Source organism: Petaurus breviceps, unplaced genomic scaffold (genome assembly GCF_028583685.1).
Source record: "Petaurus breviceps papuanus isolate PSGF00001 unplaced genomic scaffold, PetGlider_PUasm1.0 129, whole genome shotgun sequence".
Taxonomy (NCBI): domain Eukaryota; kingdom Metazoa; phylum Chordata; class Mammalia; order Diprotodontia; family Petauridae; genus Petaurus; species Petaurus breviceps.
The window spans coordinates 635,678-657,425 of NW_027185665.1; the positions used below are offsets into that span (position 1 = coordinate 635,678).

The window sequence follows — 21,748 nt, forward strand, 5'->3', positions numbered from 1 at the left end:
ACATCAGGGCAGTTTTCTTTGAGAACTTCCTGGAGTATGATTTCTAGGTACTTATTTGATCATGGCTTTCATGTAGTTCAATAAATTTTAAATTATCTCTCCTGGATCTATTTTCCAGGTCAGTAGTTTTCCCATGAGATATTTCACATTGCCTTCTATTCTTTCATTTGTTTGTATCTGTTTAACAGAATCTTGATTTCTCATGAAGTCATTAGCTTCCATTTGCTCCAATCTAATTCTGAAGCAATGATTCTCCTCATTCAGCATTTGAGATTCTTTTTCCATCTGGCAAATTTGGCTTTTTAAGGCATTCTTCTCTTCATTGCCTTTTTGAGCCTCTTTTGCCATTTGAGTTAGTCTATTTTTTAAGGTATAATTTTCCTAAGTCATGCTGTTGACTCTCATTTTGTAATTTTCTTGCATTGTTCTCATTTCTCTTCCCAATTTTTCCTCCACTTCTCTTATTTTCTTCTTAAGGTCCTCTATGGCCTGTAACCAGCTCATATTTTCCTTTGAAGCTTTTGGTGCACGAGTTCTGATTTCACTGTCTTCCTCCTGTTCCATGCTTTGCTCCTTTTTGTCCCCAAAATAGGAGTCTAATGTTGGAATCTTCTGTCTGCTTTGTTTCCTTTGCCTGGTCATGCTGCCCCTCAGTCACTTGACCCCTGGGCTTTTTGCCACAGTAGGACTCTGCCACCAGACAGGGGAGCTTTCATCCCAAACACTGGGGTTTTCTCAGCTGCCAGAGGTAGTAGATGGGTGCCCTCTCTGAGGTCTCCACACTCTCTGGCAAGCTGGACACAAACCCCAGTTCCTCCACCCTAGACTGCAATCCAGATCCAAGAAGGTTAAAGCAAGAGCAGTTACCCCTCAGACTGGTCACTTGGTCCCCCTACAGTCTTCAGGCCAGGAGCTGAAGCTGCCATGTGGCACTGGCTGGCTGTGCTGGTGTCTCAGCAGCTTCTTGCTCCAGGAGCAAAAGCCACGCACTCCCACTTACTGGGTCCCAAAGTCCAGACTGCACTGACCTCTCACTTTGTCCTTTGCATCTATATGTTGACAAATCTGGAAAGGGCCACAGCTGCTGCTGATCTGGAGTCCCTCAGGCCAGTGGCTGGTTAGGCCTGCCCTGGGGCTAAAGCCTTGGCATGGGGCTGGGTGGCTCCCAGAGCACTGTGCTAGCCAATTCCTGCTGGCCTGCCGGGCTGTCCTTAGCGGGAGGTTAGCTTCTCTGTGTCATTTTGTGGGTTCTGCAGCTCCAAAGTTTTTTTAGAGTCCCCTTTTTACATGGATTGTGGAGGGTGGAAACTGAAGCAGCAGGGAGGTTGTGCTTCTACTCTGCCATCTTGACTCCACCCCTGAACAGAGTTTTTAAACCCTAACACACCAGGGTCATATTTCCACTGTTGTCCCTCACTCCCATTGGTTGGGGGAGTGAGCTCAGGCTGTCCTGTTCCTGACTCCCACTGACTGACAACAGGGGTCCACAGAGGCAGGAAAGCAGACAAAGGACTGAAGCTAGGCGGGGTTTGAAAGACTCCTGATAGGGCTTGTTCCTGATTGACAGTAGTAATAGAGGGGGGGAAGAGGGCAGTTAACAATACAAACCTGCTTGAGAAGTTTTCACTCCCCCAAAGGGTTGAAACACAAGAGCTAGTTGGATGACCAGAATCAAGGGAGATTCATTTGAAAGGAGCTGAAATCATGAACCATTGGAATAGGTGAAGGGATGCTACTGGAGAGGAGGAGAATATTATTTCTGAGAAGGAATGAAGGCTTGTAAGTGAAATATGATCTATTCACTGTGTCACCTAGCTGCACTGAGGTGTATCTTCTTGGCAAAAAACGTGCCCATTGTCTGCCCTGGTGACAGTGTAAGCCTCCTTAAAGGCAGGGACTGCTTTGCTTTTGTATTCCTGACCTGCAGTGCCTGACATATAGTAGACACTTAAAAGCGTTTTTTGATGGTTAAAAGATGGGTAACTTGTTTTCTTATTTTAAAAAATACCACTTAAGTTACAATATTGATTTATATTTCTTATTGAATCATACCCTCCTAAAGGGAGGAATTTTTATTTTCTACTTCTTTTACATCCCCTTCAGCAACTTATTATCTACCTACTATGAACTGGATGCAATTTGGTGGTGTAATAAATGGAGTGCCAGGCTTGAGTCAGTAAAACTTATCTTTCTCAGTTCAAATCCAGCCTCAGACAATTACTAGCTGTGTAACCTTCAACAAGTCACTTACCTTGTTGGTCTCAGTTTCTTCATCTATAAAAGGAGCTGGAGAAGGAAATGGCAAAACACTTCAATGTCTCTGTGAAGAAAAACTCAAGTGGGGTCATGAAGGGTCAGACTTGACTGAAATGACTGAATAACAACAACAGCAATAAAAAGTATATACCAGGCATTATCCTAAGTTCTGGGAATACAAAAAAAAAGGCAAAAATATTTTTTGAACATTCTTTGCCCTCAAGGAGCTCACAATCTAATGAGGGAGACAACATACAATAACTATATTCACACAAGATGTAATCAAGATAGATTGAAGGTAGTCTCAGAGGGAAGACACCAGGAAAGGTTTATTGCAGAGTGTGGAATTTTGAGACTTGAAAGGATCTGGGAAGTCAGGAGACTGAGATAAGGAGGGAGAGTGTTCCATGAATGGGAGACAGACAATGAAAAACTCTTAAAGTTGGGAGATGGAATATAATACTCAGGGACCAGAAAGATGGATCAAAGGATACATGAAGGGAAGTAGTTTGAGAATACTGGAAGTTAGGAAAGGATCAGATTATGAAAAACTTTAGACACCAAGCAGAGGATTTTATATTTGATCCTGGAGTAGACCTCATAGTGAGAGCTCCAGAGAGGAAAGAATAAAGTCCTCTGGGGCCTGAAAGCCCAGTGTTTTGCCCAGTGCAGTGATAGGCAAGGAAAATGGTGAGGCTAGAGATGCTTTATGAAGCTTTTTTAGAATTTGATTGAATTGAATCTCTATTTTTCCTTAGTAAATCATGTTTGTGAATTGATTGATGAATTGATATTTTTTCATTTGTTTATATTTTCACCCTTTTTAGCTTTTTGGAATATGGAGTTCTTGATTTAATATATGAGGCAGTGTTTGCTTTTACTTTATCTAAATCATCACTTTTCTAAGCTTCAGGGAATATTCCCCAGTATGGCTACACTGGGATTTTGTGAGCAAGTACATATTCATCCTTCCATATTCTTGTTAATTTTATAGATTTTGATCAGCATTTCTGTTTAAACTGCGGTCCTTCTCTTTAAAAAAAAAAAATCTATCTTGATAGAGACTTGGTTTTACCCCTTTGGTGATGATCATCACTGCCCTTGACATTCAGGTTCAGATTCACTTTGGTTCTTGTATGTGCACTGTTTCATATACTCAGTTTTCTTCACAACATCCTTCCTACGAATAAATGCCACCAACTCCCCTCCACCCCCCATGTTACCTTTTGGAAAAAGATTAAAGTTAGTCTTGCACTATAGGTGGGAAAAGTATCAGCCTTGTTTTAACATTGAGGAAATCAGAAACGGGACTGGTTGATAGCAGAGCTAAGATTCAACTCCATGGTCAACATGATGATTAAAAGCAAAGTGGTTTTCAAAGTGCTGATTATTGTGACATTCTTGTCTAACAGCATTTTACTGGCCTTGAATTTTAATTCAGAGTGGGTTTCAGTGATATTTAGTATCATTCATTGGAGTGTAATTATATTTCTTCTGGTTCTATAGTTCATTCTCTACTTTCTAGGTGGAAATAAACATACATAAACAATGCATATACACATGTGCATTTATTTAAGAACATTTCTTTTATACAATTTTATACTTATATACTTGCAACTTTATGAAGCCAAAAGATGATTGAATCTTTCATGTTTTGTTCCATGTTTAGATAGTCGTGCCATTTTCCAACAGCAAGAACAACAACGAGAAAGGTGGGAGAGAAACAATGTGTCAAAGAGAAGACTGTCTCGGAGATCCATCAGCAAAGAGCGATGGGTGGAGACCCTGGTTGTAGCAGATACAAAGATGATTGAATACCACGGAAGTGACAGTGTGGAATCTTACATCCTCACGATCATGAACATGGTATGTTGATAAATGTAGTTGAAAACACTTTTTTTGTTAAAAAGTGAGGGCAGGGTGGGGGCAGCTAGGTGGTGCAGTGAATAGAGCACTGGCCCTGGAGTCAGGAGGACCTGAGTTCAAATCCAGGCTCAGCCACTTAACCCTTACTAGCTGTGTGACCTTGGGCAAGTCACTTAACCCCGATTGCCTTGCCTTCCCCCCTCCAAAAAGACCAAAAAAAATGAGAGAGGTCATGTTTTGGTTCCTTTTTTAATAGTTGGAGTTAGGATATCACTCTGGGCTACTGGTTAGTGAAGAGAAACATTCAAAATGAGATTGTTTTCCTCTTAGAACTGAGATTTCTAAGAAATGTTTCTTTGGTATTTATACAGTGTGTTAAATTGGAAAAAAGAAACTACAAATACATGTACAAATTTGTCAAAGTAATCCATCAAGCAACAAGAATCTGATAAAAGTGTCCACAACTCCTAATCTCCAGGATACAATAGGATAGATAGATAGATAGAAATATATGTACACACACACACACACACATATATATATAAACATAGAGGCATATATGTACATACATAGTGTGTATATGTGTGTATGTATATACATATATATATATATATAATAGAAATAAGTACAAGGTAGTTAAGGACAGAGACACCTAGAAGTTAAGAAAGATTAAAGAATCAAAATATCAAGATAGAAAAAAATTTTAGCAAGTTTACTTTTTCTGGTATTTTTCTCTAGTTCTGAGTTTTATAGATATGAAAAACAAACATATTATTTCCAAAGATTGGTGATCTCATTGAGGTGGTTAGTTTTTGCTTTGAAACAGTTTATGTGTATTATAGCCATACCTCAGCGTTTCTTTGATGCCTTATCATCACCTGAAATTGGCCCTGGTTTTCAGAGGCAATGCAGAGCACAAGTTCTTATAGGTCCTACCAAGACAGAAAACTTCTACTTTGGGTTTCATGATGAACTGTGAGTCTGTCTGTCATCAAAGAGCCACTTTAATTGACTGTGGCAACCAAAGTTGCACAACCTCCCACTCCCCCTACCTCCTCCTACACTTTTTTAAGGCTAAACATGTGGCTTGGAATTAGGGTTAGAGAGAGGATCAAAACTCATGACTCCTAAACAAACCAAAAAACAAACAAAAAGCCTCACAGCCCAAATCTAGGTAATTAATTTAATTTTCCCAAAGCAAATCAAAGCATTGGTCATGGGTAGCCTTAATGAAAAGAAAAAAAAAACTTCCTAGAAATTCAATTTCCCCCAAAGTGGGTGGTATGCTCTCCTTTAAACAAAAGCTGGATGACCGCTTCTCAGGAATATTAGAGAAGGAATTATTATTCAAGCAGAGATTGGATCAAAGAGCTCATCTCTGATGTTTCTTCCCAAAGACTGAAATTCTGTGATAATCTTTCAAATCTTTATTTCCTAAAATGAAAAAAAAGAAGAAAAATGGGAGATCCATATCAGGTATTTCACTTTAAGCAGTACATATTAAAAATGAGGGAAGATTGAGGTAAGAAAGCATCATTTTTGTTCCCATGTTTAACAGAAGTAATTAAAACTTGAAAGTCTTCTCAAGTTCTTACATTTTTTTGTAAAAACACTGCCAATGAACATTCTGGAAAGGGCATGGTTATTTGAATTTAAAATAATCTTGCCTCTGTGGATTCAGGAGATACCATGAGATTTTCATGTTCTCACCATCAAGAGCCCAGCTCTCCTGGAATTTATATATAACTAGGCTATTGTGAACTCAAGGAAGGATTCCCTGCATATGCAAATGGAAATGTGATGGAGTGGTTAGCCTCGGTCTGCCCTCTCACTCCATCTTGCATATCTCTCAACAGGGCAGCTCTGCTTGCAGAAAATCATCTTACAAGAGAAGTCATGTCCATGAGTCTCCTTTTCCCTTAGGCTCCTGGAGAACACATGTTCCTTCCTTAGTGCAGGGAGCAGACTAGTTTGATAAGTTCCAGAACAAACTCCTCTTCTAATATCTTCCAGACTGATGTCTAGGTTGCCACTTTTTCCCCCCAGTTTTCCAAGTGGTTTTTTTTTTTTTTTGTGCTGCTTTTCCTTTAAAAACTCAAAGAAAACAAATGCTTCCAGACAAATGCCTAGTTGTGAGCTATATGAGTCAGATGAGTGAGACATAGCTGAAGCAATGCTCACATCCACATTCCCTGCTTATTGACTGCTCGTAAACTGGGTTGAATTAGTTGGGTCCCAAGAGAAATCTCGATGGACTACAGATTGATGAGCCAGACATCTTCATATCATTGGCAGCTCAGTCACATCCTTTCTGCAGACTAATCTCTGTGTCTGTTGTTCCTCCCACTCTGCCCCCTCCCCTTCTTAGCCATATTCCTTCTTCTCTTCCTACCATACAAAATTTTTCACTATATATTCACTGGTTTGCTTTCGGAATCTGGGCTACAACTGGAATTGTCTACCAGTTCCCAGCCCCTGCTGCCATCTTGTCCTTGCAACTGGGGCCAATATAAATTCCACCTTGAGGGATAGGCCCATACCAGACCGGAATCAATCCTATGGGCCATCAGCTCAGCATCACTAGCCTTGTTTCTAATCCTGTTCTGATGTTGAGATTTGTTTCCAGGACCCAGGTTATTCTTGCTTTGTTCGAAGTGACTAAGGCCCTGCTTTTGATTACTGTCTTCTCTCTGAGGCACTTCCTTGGTGCCTTGCTTGGAATTTTACCTCCTTTAGGACTCAAATCCTACCTTTCTCCTTTCACTCATCCTGGGGGGCTGGAACCCTGTCCCTGAACCGTTATTCATATGACTGAGTCTCTGCTTTATGCTCCTTGACCATTTGCCTTCCAGGACCTCTACTTGTGCTACAGTGGGTGGAAAGCAGTATAGGTCAACAGAAAGAATATTGAATTTGGAGCCAAAGAATCTGGGTTACAGTCTTACCTCAAATGCTTACTTATTGTGTCATCCTGAACAGTCCCTTTTTCCCTCCAGGTTTCAGTGTTTTTCATTCATTTTTAAATTGAGGAACATTGGCCTGCATGATCTCTAAGGTCATTTCCGGTTCTAAATCTATGTTTCTTTGGCCCTGTGACCTGCCCTTGTATCGCCACAATTCTGACTGACTTCTCGGCTGAGCTTCCTGCTTGCTGCTGGCATCAGTTCTACCATCCCAGTACCCTAAACAAACAGCCAAACAAACCAAAAAACAGACAAACAAAAAACCCACCCTCCCCAGTGAATCTGCCGGTTTTTAAGTCCTTACAGCCCCCAATGTGACCCACCCTGCTTCTTACTTGAATCTTGGTTTCCTCTTTTGCAAAGTTATGACTATAATGTCCTTTCCAGTTCTAAATCTACGATCTTATTAAGAGTCTACTGTTAAAAAAAAAAAGTCTACTATGCTCAAGGTCCTATACAAAGTCATGTATTTATAGAATATAGAAAAGACATAAGAGAAACAAACTTTTTGCCATTTGGTTCCTAGGAAGCCCCTGTTTGCAGCCAAAAGTTTTGTTGAAAGCAATATTGCTTATTTACAAATACACCAGTTAACAGGAGCAAAAACATATCTCAAGACCTGCATACGCATGCTCTGGGAGGCTGGCAGGTGTGGATGACAGGCATGTCTCTCACAAAGGGAGCATATTAAAAATAAAGTAGAACATTAGATAATCTGGGCTCAACCTTTCAAGTGGCTAACAGAGAAAGGAGGAATCAACTGAGTTAAGGAAGGACTTAGTACAGAAAGGGCAGCTGTTCCTGAGCCTGCCATCCTTCACCAAGTAAAGATTGGCCTTTAGGTGTGTCCACAGGTTTGTCCACAGCGTGGAATATGCCATTAACATGCCTCATTCTTTCTCATGACAGACCTCATCAACCAGTTCTCTGACAGTGTCAAAAAGGTTCCAAGGTGGACGTCATCAGAATTGGTTTGCATATTTTCCTTTCTATAGTTATTTGTTGAACTTGAGCTACAATTGATTTCTTTTCTCTGGATTATAGGTCACTGGTTTATTCCATAATCCAAGCATTGGTAATGCCATTCATATTGTAGTGGTCCGGCTCATTCTACTGGAAGAAGAAGAGGTAAGGGTGTGTTTTTCATTACCTCTCACTTTGGGCAGATGGGAGGGGGAATGACTGGGAGGAAGTCTAATGGGACGGAGCAGACCAATCTAGGTGAAACATGCATAGTAGGACAGGTATTAGACATCATAGGAGAGTATTCAGACTGAAACTAGAAAGAAAAAATAAACAAAAAAACCCCCAATACAGAACTGTCTATCACAGGAAAATTCATGATATATTATCATATAATTATGTATCATAATCACATTATAATGTATAATTGTATATTAAACATCACACAATACAATATAATAATTGCATATCAATTACATATTATGATATATAATTATAATATTGGAGGAACACAGATCTCAAGTTGGAAGAGGCCTTCCTCTATTTTACAGATGAAGAAACCAAAGATCAGGGACATTAAATGATTTGCTTTAGGTCACAGTTAAGTGACAGAGTCAGGATCCAAACTCCGATCTTATGCGTCCAAATTCAGGGCTTCTTCACAGTGATCCATTGCCTCTCTATTGGTTCAAACAACATGCTGTGGTAGAGGTTAAATGACTTTCCCAGTGTCACACAGCCCGTGAGTGTCTGAGCCTATATTTGAACACAGGTATTCCTGACTACTGGCCCAATACTCTCAACTGTCCTATCAGCTGCCTCCAAAGGAACAGTGAACCAAATTTCACAAGATTTAATGGGGATGAAGGGAGTAATTTAATGGGGATAAATGTAAAGTTCTGTACCCTGGTGGACAGCTAGACAATAGCTAGTGAGAAAAATTATCTGGTCTTCAATGTCAATATCAATTAGTTTTTTTGAAAAAAAAAACACTCTCCTGATTTTGCATTAATGAAGGGAAGCATAGTTTAGTGCAGAGGTATCAAACAAGTACCCTGAAAGTAACAGGCATGAAGCCTCCCAGGTGTGGCTGAACCAGATTGTAATGTAATTGGAAAATATGTCACAAAATAAATACAAATATAATAAAATAGATGATGTTAATTTGTGGTTTTCTAAGTCAATATGTGATCTAAAGGAATCCATTTCTTTTTGAGTTTGACAAAACTGGCCTAGTGGATATAGAGCAAGCCTTAGATTCATAAAGACCCCTGTTCAAGTCCTATTTCACATACCTACCAGTTGTGAGACCCTGGGCTAATCATTTAACTTCTCAGTGCCCTAAAAAATCAAGACTAAATTGTAGAGCAGGTGCCAATCTGTACTAGGAGATGAAATTTCTTAATCAGGATATTACCTATAGTACTAATGGAATCAATCAATCTTTCAACAAACATTTATTAGGTAACTGTTGCATACAAGTTTACAGGATTGTACCCCCCCCCAAAAAAAAAATCACAGCAAACAAAATAAAAGCAATTCAAACCAAAAAAGCATTGAGCCCACAGTGAGGGAGTTGATAGTCACCCTCTCCTCTGCCCAGGTAAGATGACATCTGCAAGTGTTTCATGCAATATTAGACACGACATTTTCATGAAGGTCATTGACAAATGGGGTTTTCTGGAGGAGGGCAGGCAAGATGGTGAGAAGCCAAGAATCTGTGTCATCTGAGTTTCAGTTTAAAAATATTGAAAATACTTAGCCTAGAGAAGAATAGTGGGGACATTCCCTATTACTCAAGGTCTTCAGAGAGAAGTTGTATGGTGGTTTGCTGGAGATGTTGTGGAAATAGTTCATGGTCAGGTATAAGTTGGACTAACTGACTTTTGTGGTCAGATCTATAATTCTCTGAATGCATGTAGTAATGAATGAATGCATATATGAATGATGAATACATGTATGAATGAATGCATGTATAAATGCATGCATGAATGAATACATGAATGAACCAATGAAAAAGTATTTCCTGGGGGCTTACTGTGTGCCAAGGACAATACTGGAGATATGAATAGAAAAGTAGGAAAGCTCTTGTTCTCCAGGTGCTCAAATTCTAACTGGGGCTGATAGCACATAGAAGGTGTGAATGGAAAGGCCTAGATGTCCTGAGGGTGCATCAGTAACTCAGATGGTAATGGATGGTGGGGTACCTATGAACTTCCTATCAAAATGTTTCCAAATGCATTACATACGCAGGATAACAAAAGAAACTAATCATATTGAAATGCATTTATGGATATTAAAAATCATAAATATTAAAATAATGGATCAATAATAAACAATAAAAATAAGTTTACATGCCTCCCCAGGTTAAGATCCTCTGATTTAAGATACAGTCCCTGCTCTCAAGGAGTTCATAGTTTAGTCTACCAATCGTAATAATGTAAGGCTGGATATGATAAATACAGAAAACAGGTACAGATAAGTACTATTGGATTTAAGGGGAGGGAAAGTTTACTTGCAGCTAGAAGAATAAGTGAAACCTTTCTGGAGGAGGTGGTGTTTGAGCTGGGCCTTGAACCCCAATTAGGACCTAAATAGGATTTCCGCGGGTGGATGTAGGCAAGGAGATCGTTCTAATTCCTGATTGTGAGCAAAGGCAGTTAAGTAGGAAAGTACGGGGCACCTTTGGGAATTGGTACATCATCTGGTCTTGTAAATAGTCTAGTTTTTTCAAGCACCTAACTAAATTATAATTGTGAATTAAATTAACATGGAAAACATATAAAGTGAGATTAAACCTCAATTCTAGATGAGTTTGTGAAATGGAAAAGGAGCTGCCAAGGTATGCAGGGTGCCTGGCTAGCAAGAAAACAAAGCAAAGAGTATAGACCTTCTTCATCAGGAGAAATTCAACTCAACAATCATTTACTGGAGTAAATTCCTGCTATATGCAAGGCACAAGGTTCAAAGTATATAGTGATAGATATGACAAAGGTCCTGCTTCAAGGAGCTTATAATCTAAGGTGGGGGGGGGGACAAGGGAGAGGACACCCATAAAAATAACTAGGATTTAAGGAAGGATGAGACAAGGGCAGAGAATTGACTCTGATATTTGAGAGATTGCTTTCACTTGGGGGCATAGGATGGCATCAGGAATTAAGACAAGGAAGATATCATAGGGAAGGTGGTATAAGAATTGGGCATAGAGAGAAGGAATTTTGGGATGAGATAGAGAGTCCACTCTAGGCATGAGTGAAAGGGTGAGAAAAGTCATAGAGATAGACTAGAATTGGTGATAAGAACAACAGCCTAATTTGGAGAATATAGAAAAGGGAAGAGTAAGGGAATCATAAGGTTAGACAGGTAGTTTGGGGCAAGATTGTGGAGGACTTCTAATGTTACAGTCAAGAATTGATAATTCATTTGATAAGGAATGTCTCACCTGTTGGGCTCTGCCTTCTGAAGGTCACTGGGGGACCCGTGGAATATGATAGGAGAAGCATAGGAGATGTGATTAACAGCATATTTGGGAGATTACTTGGGTAGCAGTGGACTATGGATTGGAGAAAAACCATAGGATCATAAGGTCATAAATTTTAGATTTATGATGAAAGAGAATTCAGAGGTCATCCAGTCTGATCCCTTTATTTTGCATATGTGCAAACAGAGGTCCAGAGAAGTTAAATGATCTGTTCAAGGTCACAGGCAATAAGTAATAGAACCAAGATTCCAATGTAGGTCTTAGGCCTCTCAATCTAATGTTCTTGATATTGTACTAGTGCTTCCCTTGGGGAGAAATTGTAAATGGGAGGAATAAACATTTATTAAGCACCTACTAGGTGCCAGGCATTGTGGTAAGCACTAAGTATACAAAGACTAAAGGGGGGAAAATAAGCATTTATTAAGCTCTTTCTTATGACCCAGGCATTTTGTTAAGTGCTTTACAGATGTTATCCCATTTGATCCTCACAATAATTCTGGGAGGTATCATTATTTTCATTTTACAGTTGGGGAAACTGGGGCAGATAGCATTTCAGTGACTTGTGCCTAAGGCCAAATTTGAACATGAGTCTTCTGACAGTGGATAGCTAGTTGTGGGTAGAATGAACTGTTAGGATGTAATTATAATAGTTTAGATGAGAATAAATGTGGGCCTGAATTAGGATGACTATGGAAAGGAGGGCCTGATGAAAGAAAAAATTGTAGAAGTAGAAACAATATGACTTGGTGAATACTGAGCTATGTGGGGTGAGAGGGAAGTTTTAAATTTATTATATAATTAAAAAACAAGCTGTATATTATTGTTTTGTGGTTTCATATGTATTTCTCTTTTTCAGTTCTTTGTATATGAAAATAATTGTCTTTGATATCTGTAAAGTTCATAATAGAAAAGGAGGAGTCAGAGACATATTATGGAGCCAATTCTAGACTCAGAGCTGGAGAAGCCTTTAGAGACGATTCTAAATCTGTCGTTTTAGAAGGAAATTGAGACCCAGAAAATTTAAGTGCCTCATGAAGGATCATATTGCTAGTAAATGTCAGAGGTGGTATTCTAACCCAAGTCTTATGATACTGAGTACAGTACTTTATCTGCTAAATCACCTAGTTGCTCATAACTTTAAAATTGAGTTTTGAACATATTGAATTTTAAATGTGCCTGGGAGATCCAGTTTGAAAGATCACGGTAGAAGAGAATGGATAGCAGTGCAATATTACAAATGAAACCCAGAAGCCATTAGGAATGGACAAGGAAGAAATGTTGGGCAAGAACTTTTTGTAGAGAAAACTTTCACTCAGTGAAGCACTCTCAAGATACTTTAGTCAGAGTACTGCTGTGTGGTTTTTCAGGATCAGGCCTCTCTGAGCTTCCTGGCTTGGAAAATGTGGGAGAAGAAAGAAGCAACCTCATTAGGACAGAGAGGAAAGGTAGCCAACCCTTGGGGTGAATGGGAAGACTCTGTCTCACCACTGCTTCCCTAACACAGTAACCCTGGGTTGTTCTTCCATTCAAAACCATTTTTCTAAATTAAAGAAAAAAGTCAAGGCAAAAACAGAAAGACATCATAAAAAGATCTTTGAATTCCCATCTCCAGAATGATCACAGTACTTGGCAAATATCTTTCTCATCTAGGTTTTTTTATTAAATTTCAGTGATGTGAGGCTCAGAATTTGACAACAGAGGCATCTTCTTGTAGAACTGCTGTCCACTCAATGATCAATTTTCATTTTCTTGATTCAGAACAAATAGCTCCCCAACCTCTTCACCTCCTTGTCAAGGTGACAATTCTTACAACAGCAATTGGCAACAATTCTAACGCTAAAATAATGTAATAAAGATCGAGACAGAGAGCAAGAGAACTGTATGTACTAATGGCATCTCCAAATAATGGAAAAACTTCTCAACATAGAATCAAATGTGAATTTCAGTCCCAGCTCTGCCACTCACTACCTGGATGACCTTGAGCAAGTTAGTTTGCCTCTTTGGGACTCTGTTTCTTTATCTGCAAGAAGAAGGGGATAGAACAAACTATCTCTAAGGTTCTTTTCAACACTCACATTTTTGTTTGTTTGTTTTTTAAATCCTGCCTTTGACCAATCCAAATAGAACTATGCTCCTAAAAAGCATCATCAGCATTGTTCTACGTTGGTTTTTAATTAATGAGTCTGGATAATTGTGACAATCTCCCATTAGTGCTTCTAAATTCTTTACCTTTTCTAATGGATTCATGCAACAAGTCATTGTTAATTCCTTCTAACTAAAACTCTCCATCTATCTTTTGGATACCTCATTGGTTTTAAAAATGAGTCAAGGAGCAAACATTTATTAGGCAACTTCTATGTGTTCAACACTATGCTGAGGACTGGGGATACAAATTTGAAGATGACTTCCTTGGATTTGTCACACATAATCTTAGATTATAGGATTTCAAGGCTGGAGGATATCTTGGACAAGCTGCCATTAATCCCACACATTATCACTCTTCTACATTCCCCAAGAGAATTTGTTCATATCCTATCCTATTTTGCTCCTTGAACATTATACTTTTTAAGAAGGAAATGACATTTTAAAAGATTGTAGTTTGGATGTTTTTCATCTTTGTTTGGTAGAGAAAATTGACTTTGATTTGGACAAATAATTTCAGAAATAAATTATGAGCCTCCTATGAAACCATTTTAAGACACAAGCTTTATTATTCCCATTTGATAATTGAGGAAATTGAGATTTGTGCCTTAAAAAGAGTTAGAAACAGTTACAAATAGTTCTAAGCCTAAAGCTATTTCTACCACCTTATGAGTCATCCTAAAGATTAGATGAGCTCGTTAGGGTAGATTCCAGGTGTGATACGGCCAGTTTGTTACAGATGTGCAGCCTGTTCTTCATGTTTATAGATTTGCAGCTGGAAAATATCTTAGGCATCACTTGATACAAGTCCTTCATTTGAAAGGTGGAAAGCCTGAGGCCCAGAACAGTTGATTGAGGCACTCTGGGACATTATTGTAGAGTGCCAGACTCAAAATCAGAAAATCTATGTTTGATTTCTGCCTTTGAAAACTATTAATTTCATAGTTAGGGATGAGTCACTTAAACTCCCTAAGATTCACTTTATTCTTCTGTATAAAGGGGATAAAAGTACAAATGTTACCATCTTCCAGGATTATTGATGCTCAAATATGCATATGTATATATGTATGTGTATATCATATGTATATGTATATCATATGTATATGTATATCATATGTGTATGTATATATAAATCTACACACATATGTGTGTATATACATTATATATCTATATGGATATAGATAGATTGAAGTCTTTAAAGTCTTGTTAACAGCCTATTATTAGTATTGTACCAGGTCACATAGATAAGTAGTAGCAGAACCGGGAATGGTATACAAGGCCCCACATTGAACATTTTTTCTTTTCTTTTTTTTATTTCCTCTTCAACCCAAATAAAATTTCACGGCCCCAAAGCTTTAATAGTCAAGCACTAATTTCCACTTCATCTCTGACCTTTCAGAGCAATAAACACTACCCAGCTAAACTTGGATTCAGGATTGGTTCTAGTTCTCTTCACTTTTATAGTCTCTTACTTGATTATCTCATCAACTGCCATGGATTCAATTCTAATTTTTTATGCATAGGATTCTAAGATCTGTATATCTAGCCCTAATACCTCTCCTGAGTTCCGGTTTTGCATTACTAGTTATCATATGAGCTGATTGCCCACAGGCATCTCAAACTCAATATGTCCGAAACATAACTCATTACCTTAAACCTTTACCCTTTCTAAACTTCCCTGTCATTGTTGAGGGCACCACTGTCTTCCCAGTCATCTAGGCTTATAATCTCAGTGTCATCCTTGATTTCTCACTTTCACTCATCTCACATATTCAGTCTATTGCCAAATTTGTTGTCATTTTGGCCTTTACAACATCTCTCATACACAGCCTCTTCTTTACCTTCTCATAGTGACCACCCTTGCTTAGGCCCTCATCAACCCACATCATTTCAATAGCCTTCTAATTGGTTCTCCTGACTCAAATCTCTTTCCTCTCAAATCCATCCTCCATTCAGCTGCCAAAATGATTTTTCAAAAACATAGGACTGACCATGTCATCTCCCTACTCAGTGAACTCTAGTGGTTCCCTGTTACCTGCAGGATCATGTATGAAGTCTTCTTTTAGAATTTAAAGCTCTTCACAACCTAGCCCTTCCTAGCATTTTGGACTATGACAATACTTCTGGTATTTTGAACTCATGAAGTGGGGAAAGTCTCTGCATTTAGCACAGGCTAGGGTGATGGGAATAAAGGAACCCCAGAGAGCCCAGTGAGATGCAGTCCTCTGTATTTCCATTCCATCCTTGGCTCTGAGGCTTAAACATATAATTTTATCATATATATATATATATAAAACAATATTATTTATTTTAAAAACACAGAATATTTAATGTATCATATACACATAAACATATATTTTTGTTGTTCAGTCATTTTTCAGTTGTGTCCAACTCTTTGCAACCCCATTTTGAAGTTTTGTGGTTTTTTTTTTTGACAAAAATACTGGAGTGGTTTGCCATTTTCTTCTCCAGCTCATTTTACATATGGCTTGGGTTAAAATCTTTGCTTTTAATTTTCCTGCTCATCACCTTGGGCTTGCTTAGAAATCTGTCAGAGGTAGCTCTACTGGGATTGATAATCTCTCAGGAGGGTTAAAAAAAAAAGTCAGCTGCCACTCCATTTTCCAGTTTGACACTAGAAACTGGCTGGGTCTGCTTTCTCCAGAGTCAATAATCCCCCACCAGCAAACCACACACAAGATTAGCAGCTGCTACTTTTTATTTTTTTAGGTATTTTATATGCCACTAGAATAAACAGTAGCAGAGAAACTGCAGAGAGGGAAGGGGAACCAGGCTGTACCCTGCTGCCAAAAGAAGCAGGACTTTCTCTTGGTAACTCCTGCTCATCAAGAAGTGAACCAAGAAGTCCAGAGTGGGGACAATACACAGGAGAGACAAAATGGTGGAGTAGAAGCACAAACGTGGTGTGGGCTCCCCTCCAATCAGTTCCAATACATGTAAAAAATGACTCTAAACAAACTTTAGAGCTACAGAACCCAGAAAGTGACGGAGAGAAACAAAGCTCCCGCTGAAAGAAGCTGGCAGGCCAACAGGAAAGATCTATCACACCAGGCTGGGAATTGAGCAAAGCCCCACATGAGCCATGTGGCTCGTGGCCCCAACCAGCAGCGGGCCAAGAGCAGACTTCAGGAGAGAGAATCAGCAGGAGCTGTGGTGGCTTCCAGAATTATCAACTCATAAATGCCAAAAGAAAATAAAAAGGTCAGGGTGGAACTTTGTGGGAACAGAGGGACCCAAAGTGCTGTCCAGCCCCTGCCCCTAGGGTGAGAAGTGGTGGAGGCATGGCGGCTGTGCGGCTGCCATTGCCAGGCTGTCTCAGGAGCTCCTGGATTACAGATTGCAGGGGGACCAAGAGACCATTCAGAGGGTAATCACTCTTGCTTTAACCTGCTTGGATCTGGATCACAGTCTTGGGGGGTGGTCCTGGGGTGTGTGACCAGTGAGCCATAGCTTGTGGGGGCTGTAGAGAGGGCAACCAACTAATTGCTCCAGCAGCTGTGAAAACCTCAGTGATCTGGGATGAAGTTCTCTGTTCTGGAAGCAGAGGTCTACTGTGGCAAAGTGCTCAAAAATCAAGTAATTGACTGGCAAGATGAGCAAGCCCAGGAAAGGTAATCAATTCCTTTTGGGGGGACAAAAAGGATCAAGGCATGGAGTGGGAGGAAGACAATGAAGTCAGAACACCCGCATTAAAAGCATCCAAGAAAAATATGAATTGGTTACAGGCCATGGAGGAGCTCAAGAAGGATTTTGAAAATCAAGTAAGAGAAATGGAGGAGAAATTGGGAAGAGAAATGAGAATGATGCAAGAAAATCATGAAAAGCAATTCAACAGCCTGCTAACAGAGATGCAAAAATACACTGAAGAAAATAACACCTTAAAAAACTAGACTAACCCAAATGGCAAAAGAGGCCCAAAAAGCCAATGAGGAAAAGAATGTCTTAAAAAGCTGAATTGCCCAGATGAAAAAAGAATTTCAAAAACTCAATGAGGAAAATAATTCCTTTAAAATAAGATTGAAGCAATTGGAAGCTAATGACTTCATGAGAAATCAAGATACAAATCAAGACAGATCCAAACAAATGAAAAAATAGAAGGCAATGTGAAATATCTCATTGGAAAAACCACTGACCTGAAAAATAGATCCAGGAGAGATAATTTTAAAATTATTGGACTACCTGAAAGCCATAATCAAAAAAAGAGCCTAGACACCATCTTTCAAGAAATTATCAAGCAAAATTGCCCTGATATTGTAGAACCAGAGGGCAAAATAGGAATTGAAAGAATTCACCAATCACCTCTTGAAAAAGATCCAAAAAGAAAACTCCTAGGAATACTATAGCCAAATTCCAGAGTTTCCAGCTCAAGGAGAAAATACTGCAAACAGTCAGGAAGAAATAATTTGAGTATTGTGGAAACACAATCAGGATAACACAAGACCTAGCAGCTTCTACGTTAAGGGATCATAGGGCTTGGAATATGATATTCCGTCAGTCAAAGGAGGTAGGACTAAAACCAAGAATCACCTACCCAGCAAAACTGAGTATAATGCTACAGGGGGAAATATGGTCATTCAATGAAATAGAGGATTTTCAAGCATTCTTGATGATAAAACCAAAGCTGAACAGAAAATTTTACTTTCAAATACAAGAAGCAAGAGAAGCATGAGAAAGCAAACAGGAAAAAAAATCATAAGGAGCTTATTAAAGTTGAACTACTTATATTCCTACATGGAAAAATGATAATTGTAACTCATAAAACTGTTCTCAGTATGAGGATATTTGAAGGGAATATATATATAGGAGGGTGTATATATATAAATATATATGTGAGTATGGGCATGTGTATGTTCGTGTAAAAATAGAGGGCACAGGATGAGTTGAATATGAAGGGATGATATCTGAAAAATAAAAGTAAGAGGTGAGAGAGGAATTTATTGGGAGAAGGAGAAAGGAGGAGATAGATTAGGGTAAATTAACTCATATAAAATAGGTAAGAGAAAACTGTCACAATGGAGGTGAAGAACAGGAAGGTGAAAGGGAATGGAACAACCTTATTCTCATTGAATTTGGCTTAAGGAAGGAATAACATACACACTCAATTCAGTGTCTTACCCTGCAGGAAAATAAGGGGATAGGGGATAGGAGGGGGGATGATAGAAGTGAGATGGTAGTTAGAAGCAAACTTTTTTGAAAGGGGATAGGGTCAAAGGAGAAAATGGAATAAGTGGGAGGTAGGATAGGATGGAGGGAAATATAGTTGGTCTTTCACAATATGACAACTGTGGAAATGATTTGGGTAACTGCACATGTATATTGAATTGCTTGTCTTCCCAGTGGGAGCAGGTGATGAGGGAGGAAGGGAAAAAATCTGGAACTCAAAGTTTTAAAAACCATTTAAAAAGAAAAAAAGGAAGTCCAGAGTGGTGTTGCAGTTAAGGATGGCTATCTTTTCCTCAGCTCAGAGCCATGGGAGGAAGTATTTGTCTTCAGGGCAGCAGGGCACAGACATATCACCCAAACTGGACAATCAGGTTTTGATGTTGGCAGGTCACTCATTCTTCATCTAACAGAGCTACATTATTAATCAGAATGATTGCTACTGTAGCTGACTCTTTCAGAGTCATTGAAGAAGAGAGCAGAGCAGCACAAATTCAGTCCTACGTACTTGATTCTTAAAGATTCAACATGCCCACTAGATGGTGGGGACCTGACCTTTAACCTCTGGGCTATAGATTTTTCCTTCTTCTAGCATCTTTCTCCCAGAACTCTGGAAAATGTCAGAAGCATGAACATAGTTCATGACCTCAGAGGCCAATTGAATATTGAGGAAAATTCGGCGTCTGCCCTGATTTGGGGTCAGACTCTGACGCAGGTTTACAAAACCTTCCCAGCCTGACACTTTTCTCCCCTACACTCTACAGTCCAGCTACAATAGCATACATGATATCCTCCCACAGGACACTGTCTCCCCCCATTCCCTCCATACCATTGTACTTGCTGTCACCCATGCTCAGAATTCTTTCCCTCCTCAACTCTACATTTTTAAAATCCCCAACTTCTCCTCAAGACACAGGTCAAATATCACTTTCTGAAGGTCTTTGCTGGTCCTTTCAACTGCTAGAGTCTTCCCCTTTAAAGTTATCTTCAATTTACTTTGTATATTCTTTGTCAATAGCTATTTCTTTACATTTTGTTTCCTTCATTAGACTATAAGCCCCTTGAGAACAGGACCTATTTTTGTCATTTTTTGGACCCCCCAGATCTTAGCACAGTGCCTGCCACCTGTAAGCACATGATAAATCCTTGTTGGTTGACTCACTCTGCTACTAACTAGCTCTATGACAGTGGACAACTCAGACTTTCTGGGTCTCCGTTTCCTCATCTGCAAAGTGGTAGAATTTGATTAAGATTCTGTGAACCACTTTGGACTTCTTTTCTTTTGTTAGATGTACAAGAAAGCAATATGGAAAAGAGAAGTGGACCATGGAATCTAGAACTAGAAGGGAACCATAGATATAATCTAGTTCATTTTTCAGTACGGGAAAACTGAGACCCAGAAAGGCCAAGTGATAAGTTCATATAGGTAATAAATGGTCAAACAAAGATTTGAATTCAAATATCCTGACTCCATATCTAGTTTGTTTTTCTGCCTCTCCTATGGGAGGAAAACAAGCCCAAGACCCACTTTTCTGGTTACTCTGCTTTCTGTAATACATTGGGGGAACACATCAGGAAGAAGGTGAAAGAGACTAATCTAGTGTTAGTCATGAGAATGAACCTCAAAATCTGAAATAGTTTTAGAAAGAAATTTATTAAGTCATTTGGTAGAGAGAGAGCTGGAAAGAAGGGATAACTATCTCCCCAAATCTTTTTATATTATGTAGAGTTCAGATAAAGGTATAAGGACACTTGCCTGATTGGCCTCACATAGGTAGTAGGTAGTCTCCATGCAAAGGGCAATGTGAGATGTACATCAGCAGGTAAGTCAATCTAATTTGGGGAATGCAAAACACAAGCTTGGGGTGGACCCAGAACAAGGCCTGAACAGACCCCCCCCCCAAATCAATGGATGGAATGTAAGCATTTCTTACAACCCTATGGCTTACCTGGAACATTTCTGAGGTTAGCATGACCTGTACAGTAGGTTTTTTTTTTTTCCTGAGTTAGACAGTTTTTTAGTTGTATGAAGTTAGGTTTAATAACATGCTGAATAATATAATAAAATATTTCCCTATTCCATAATGTTGGGTGGTAGGAATCCTAGATCTAGAGTGTCAAGGGACCTTAAAAGTCATCAATCCCCCTCATTTTACAAATGAGGAGCCATACCTAGAGAGGCAGGATAATTTGCCCAAGGTCACACAGGTGGAGAGTAGTGAGAGACGGATTCAAATCCAGTGCCCTTTCCACAGTACCTCTCTGTTCTTTGGCTTGATTGTATTTTGTCTATTGGTATTGGGCATAATCTCTAACTAGTACACTTTCTCAGGTCGGGAGCTGGGCTGGTATTTAAGAAAAGGAGGACTGATGATTCTGGAAACTTTGCCTCAAGGTCTGACATTGAGGTGGCTGGTCCAGGCTGTTTGTGCTCAGCTCTCTGAGAAAAAGATTGCCTCCACAGTAGCTGGTCTTTTGAGATAGGAGTCAGAAGCATGAGTGAAACATTCATTCCCATCAGTTTTCCTATTTAGATCCAGTACCATCTGATACGGGAGGGAATCATCCTTTTATAGGTGTGAGAATTCAAACCTGAAAATTGCTTGGCTCCTCTCTAATACATGCTTCCTCCCTCCTGTGGCCCCCAGGACCTTGAAAAAGAGCTATGTACATTCAGTCAATCTGAATAGCAAGTCAAGAGGTATTATAATTCATTCCAAAATAAATCAGGGGATTTTCGTTTTGGAAAGAGGTTTCAAAGTGAGATAGTGATTTATAACAACAAGCATATTCCTTCAGATAGTTTCTTCTAGTCCTTGGAACTGTGGTTCAAGGGGGTTTGTAATTTCCTTGAACCTAGTCACTGATCCTGCAAGGTCACATACCTTAGACACAC

General features: G+C 39.3%; 1 protein-coding gene across 1 annotated transcript in view; it reads left to right on the forward strand.

The window, feature by feature from the left end:
• The window catches only part of LOC138173525 (A disintegrin and metalloproteinase with thrombospondin motifs 12-like), a 594,307-nt gene that overhangs the window by 291,976 nt on the left and 280,583 nt on the right, over nt 1-21,748 (forward strand). Inside the window, exons 4-5 of the mRNA XM_069103549.1 lie at nt 3,926-4,122; nt 8,130-8,213. Coding sequence (XP_068959650.1) covers nt 3,926-4,122; nt 8,130-8,213 — 281 coding nt within the window. The remainder of the gene's footprint in view (nt 1-3,925; nt 4,123-8,129; nt 8,214-21,748) is intronic.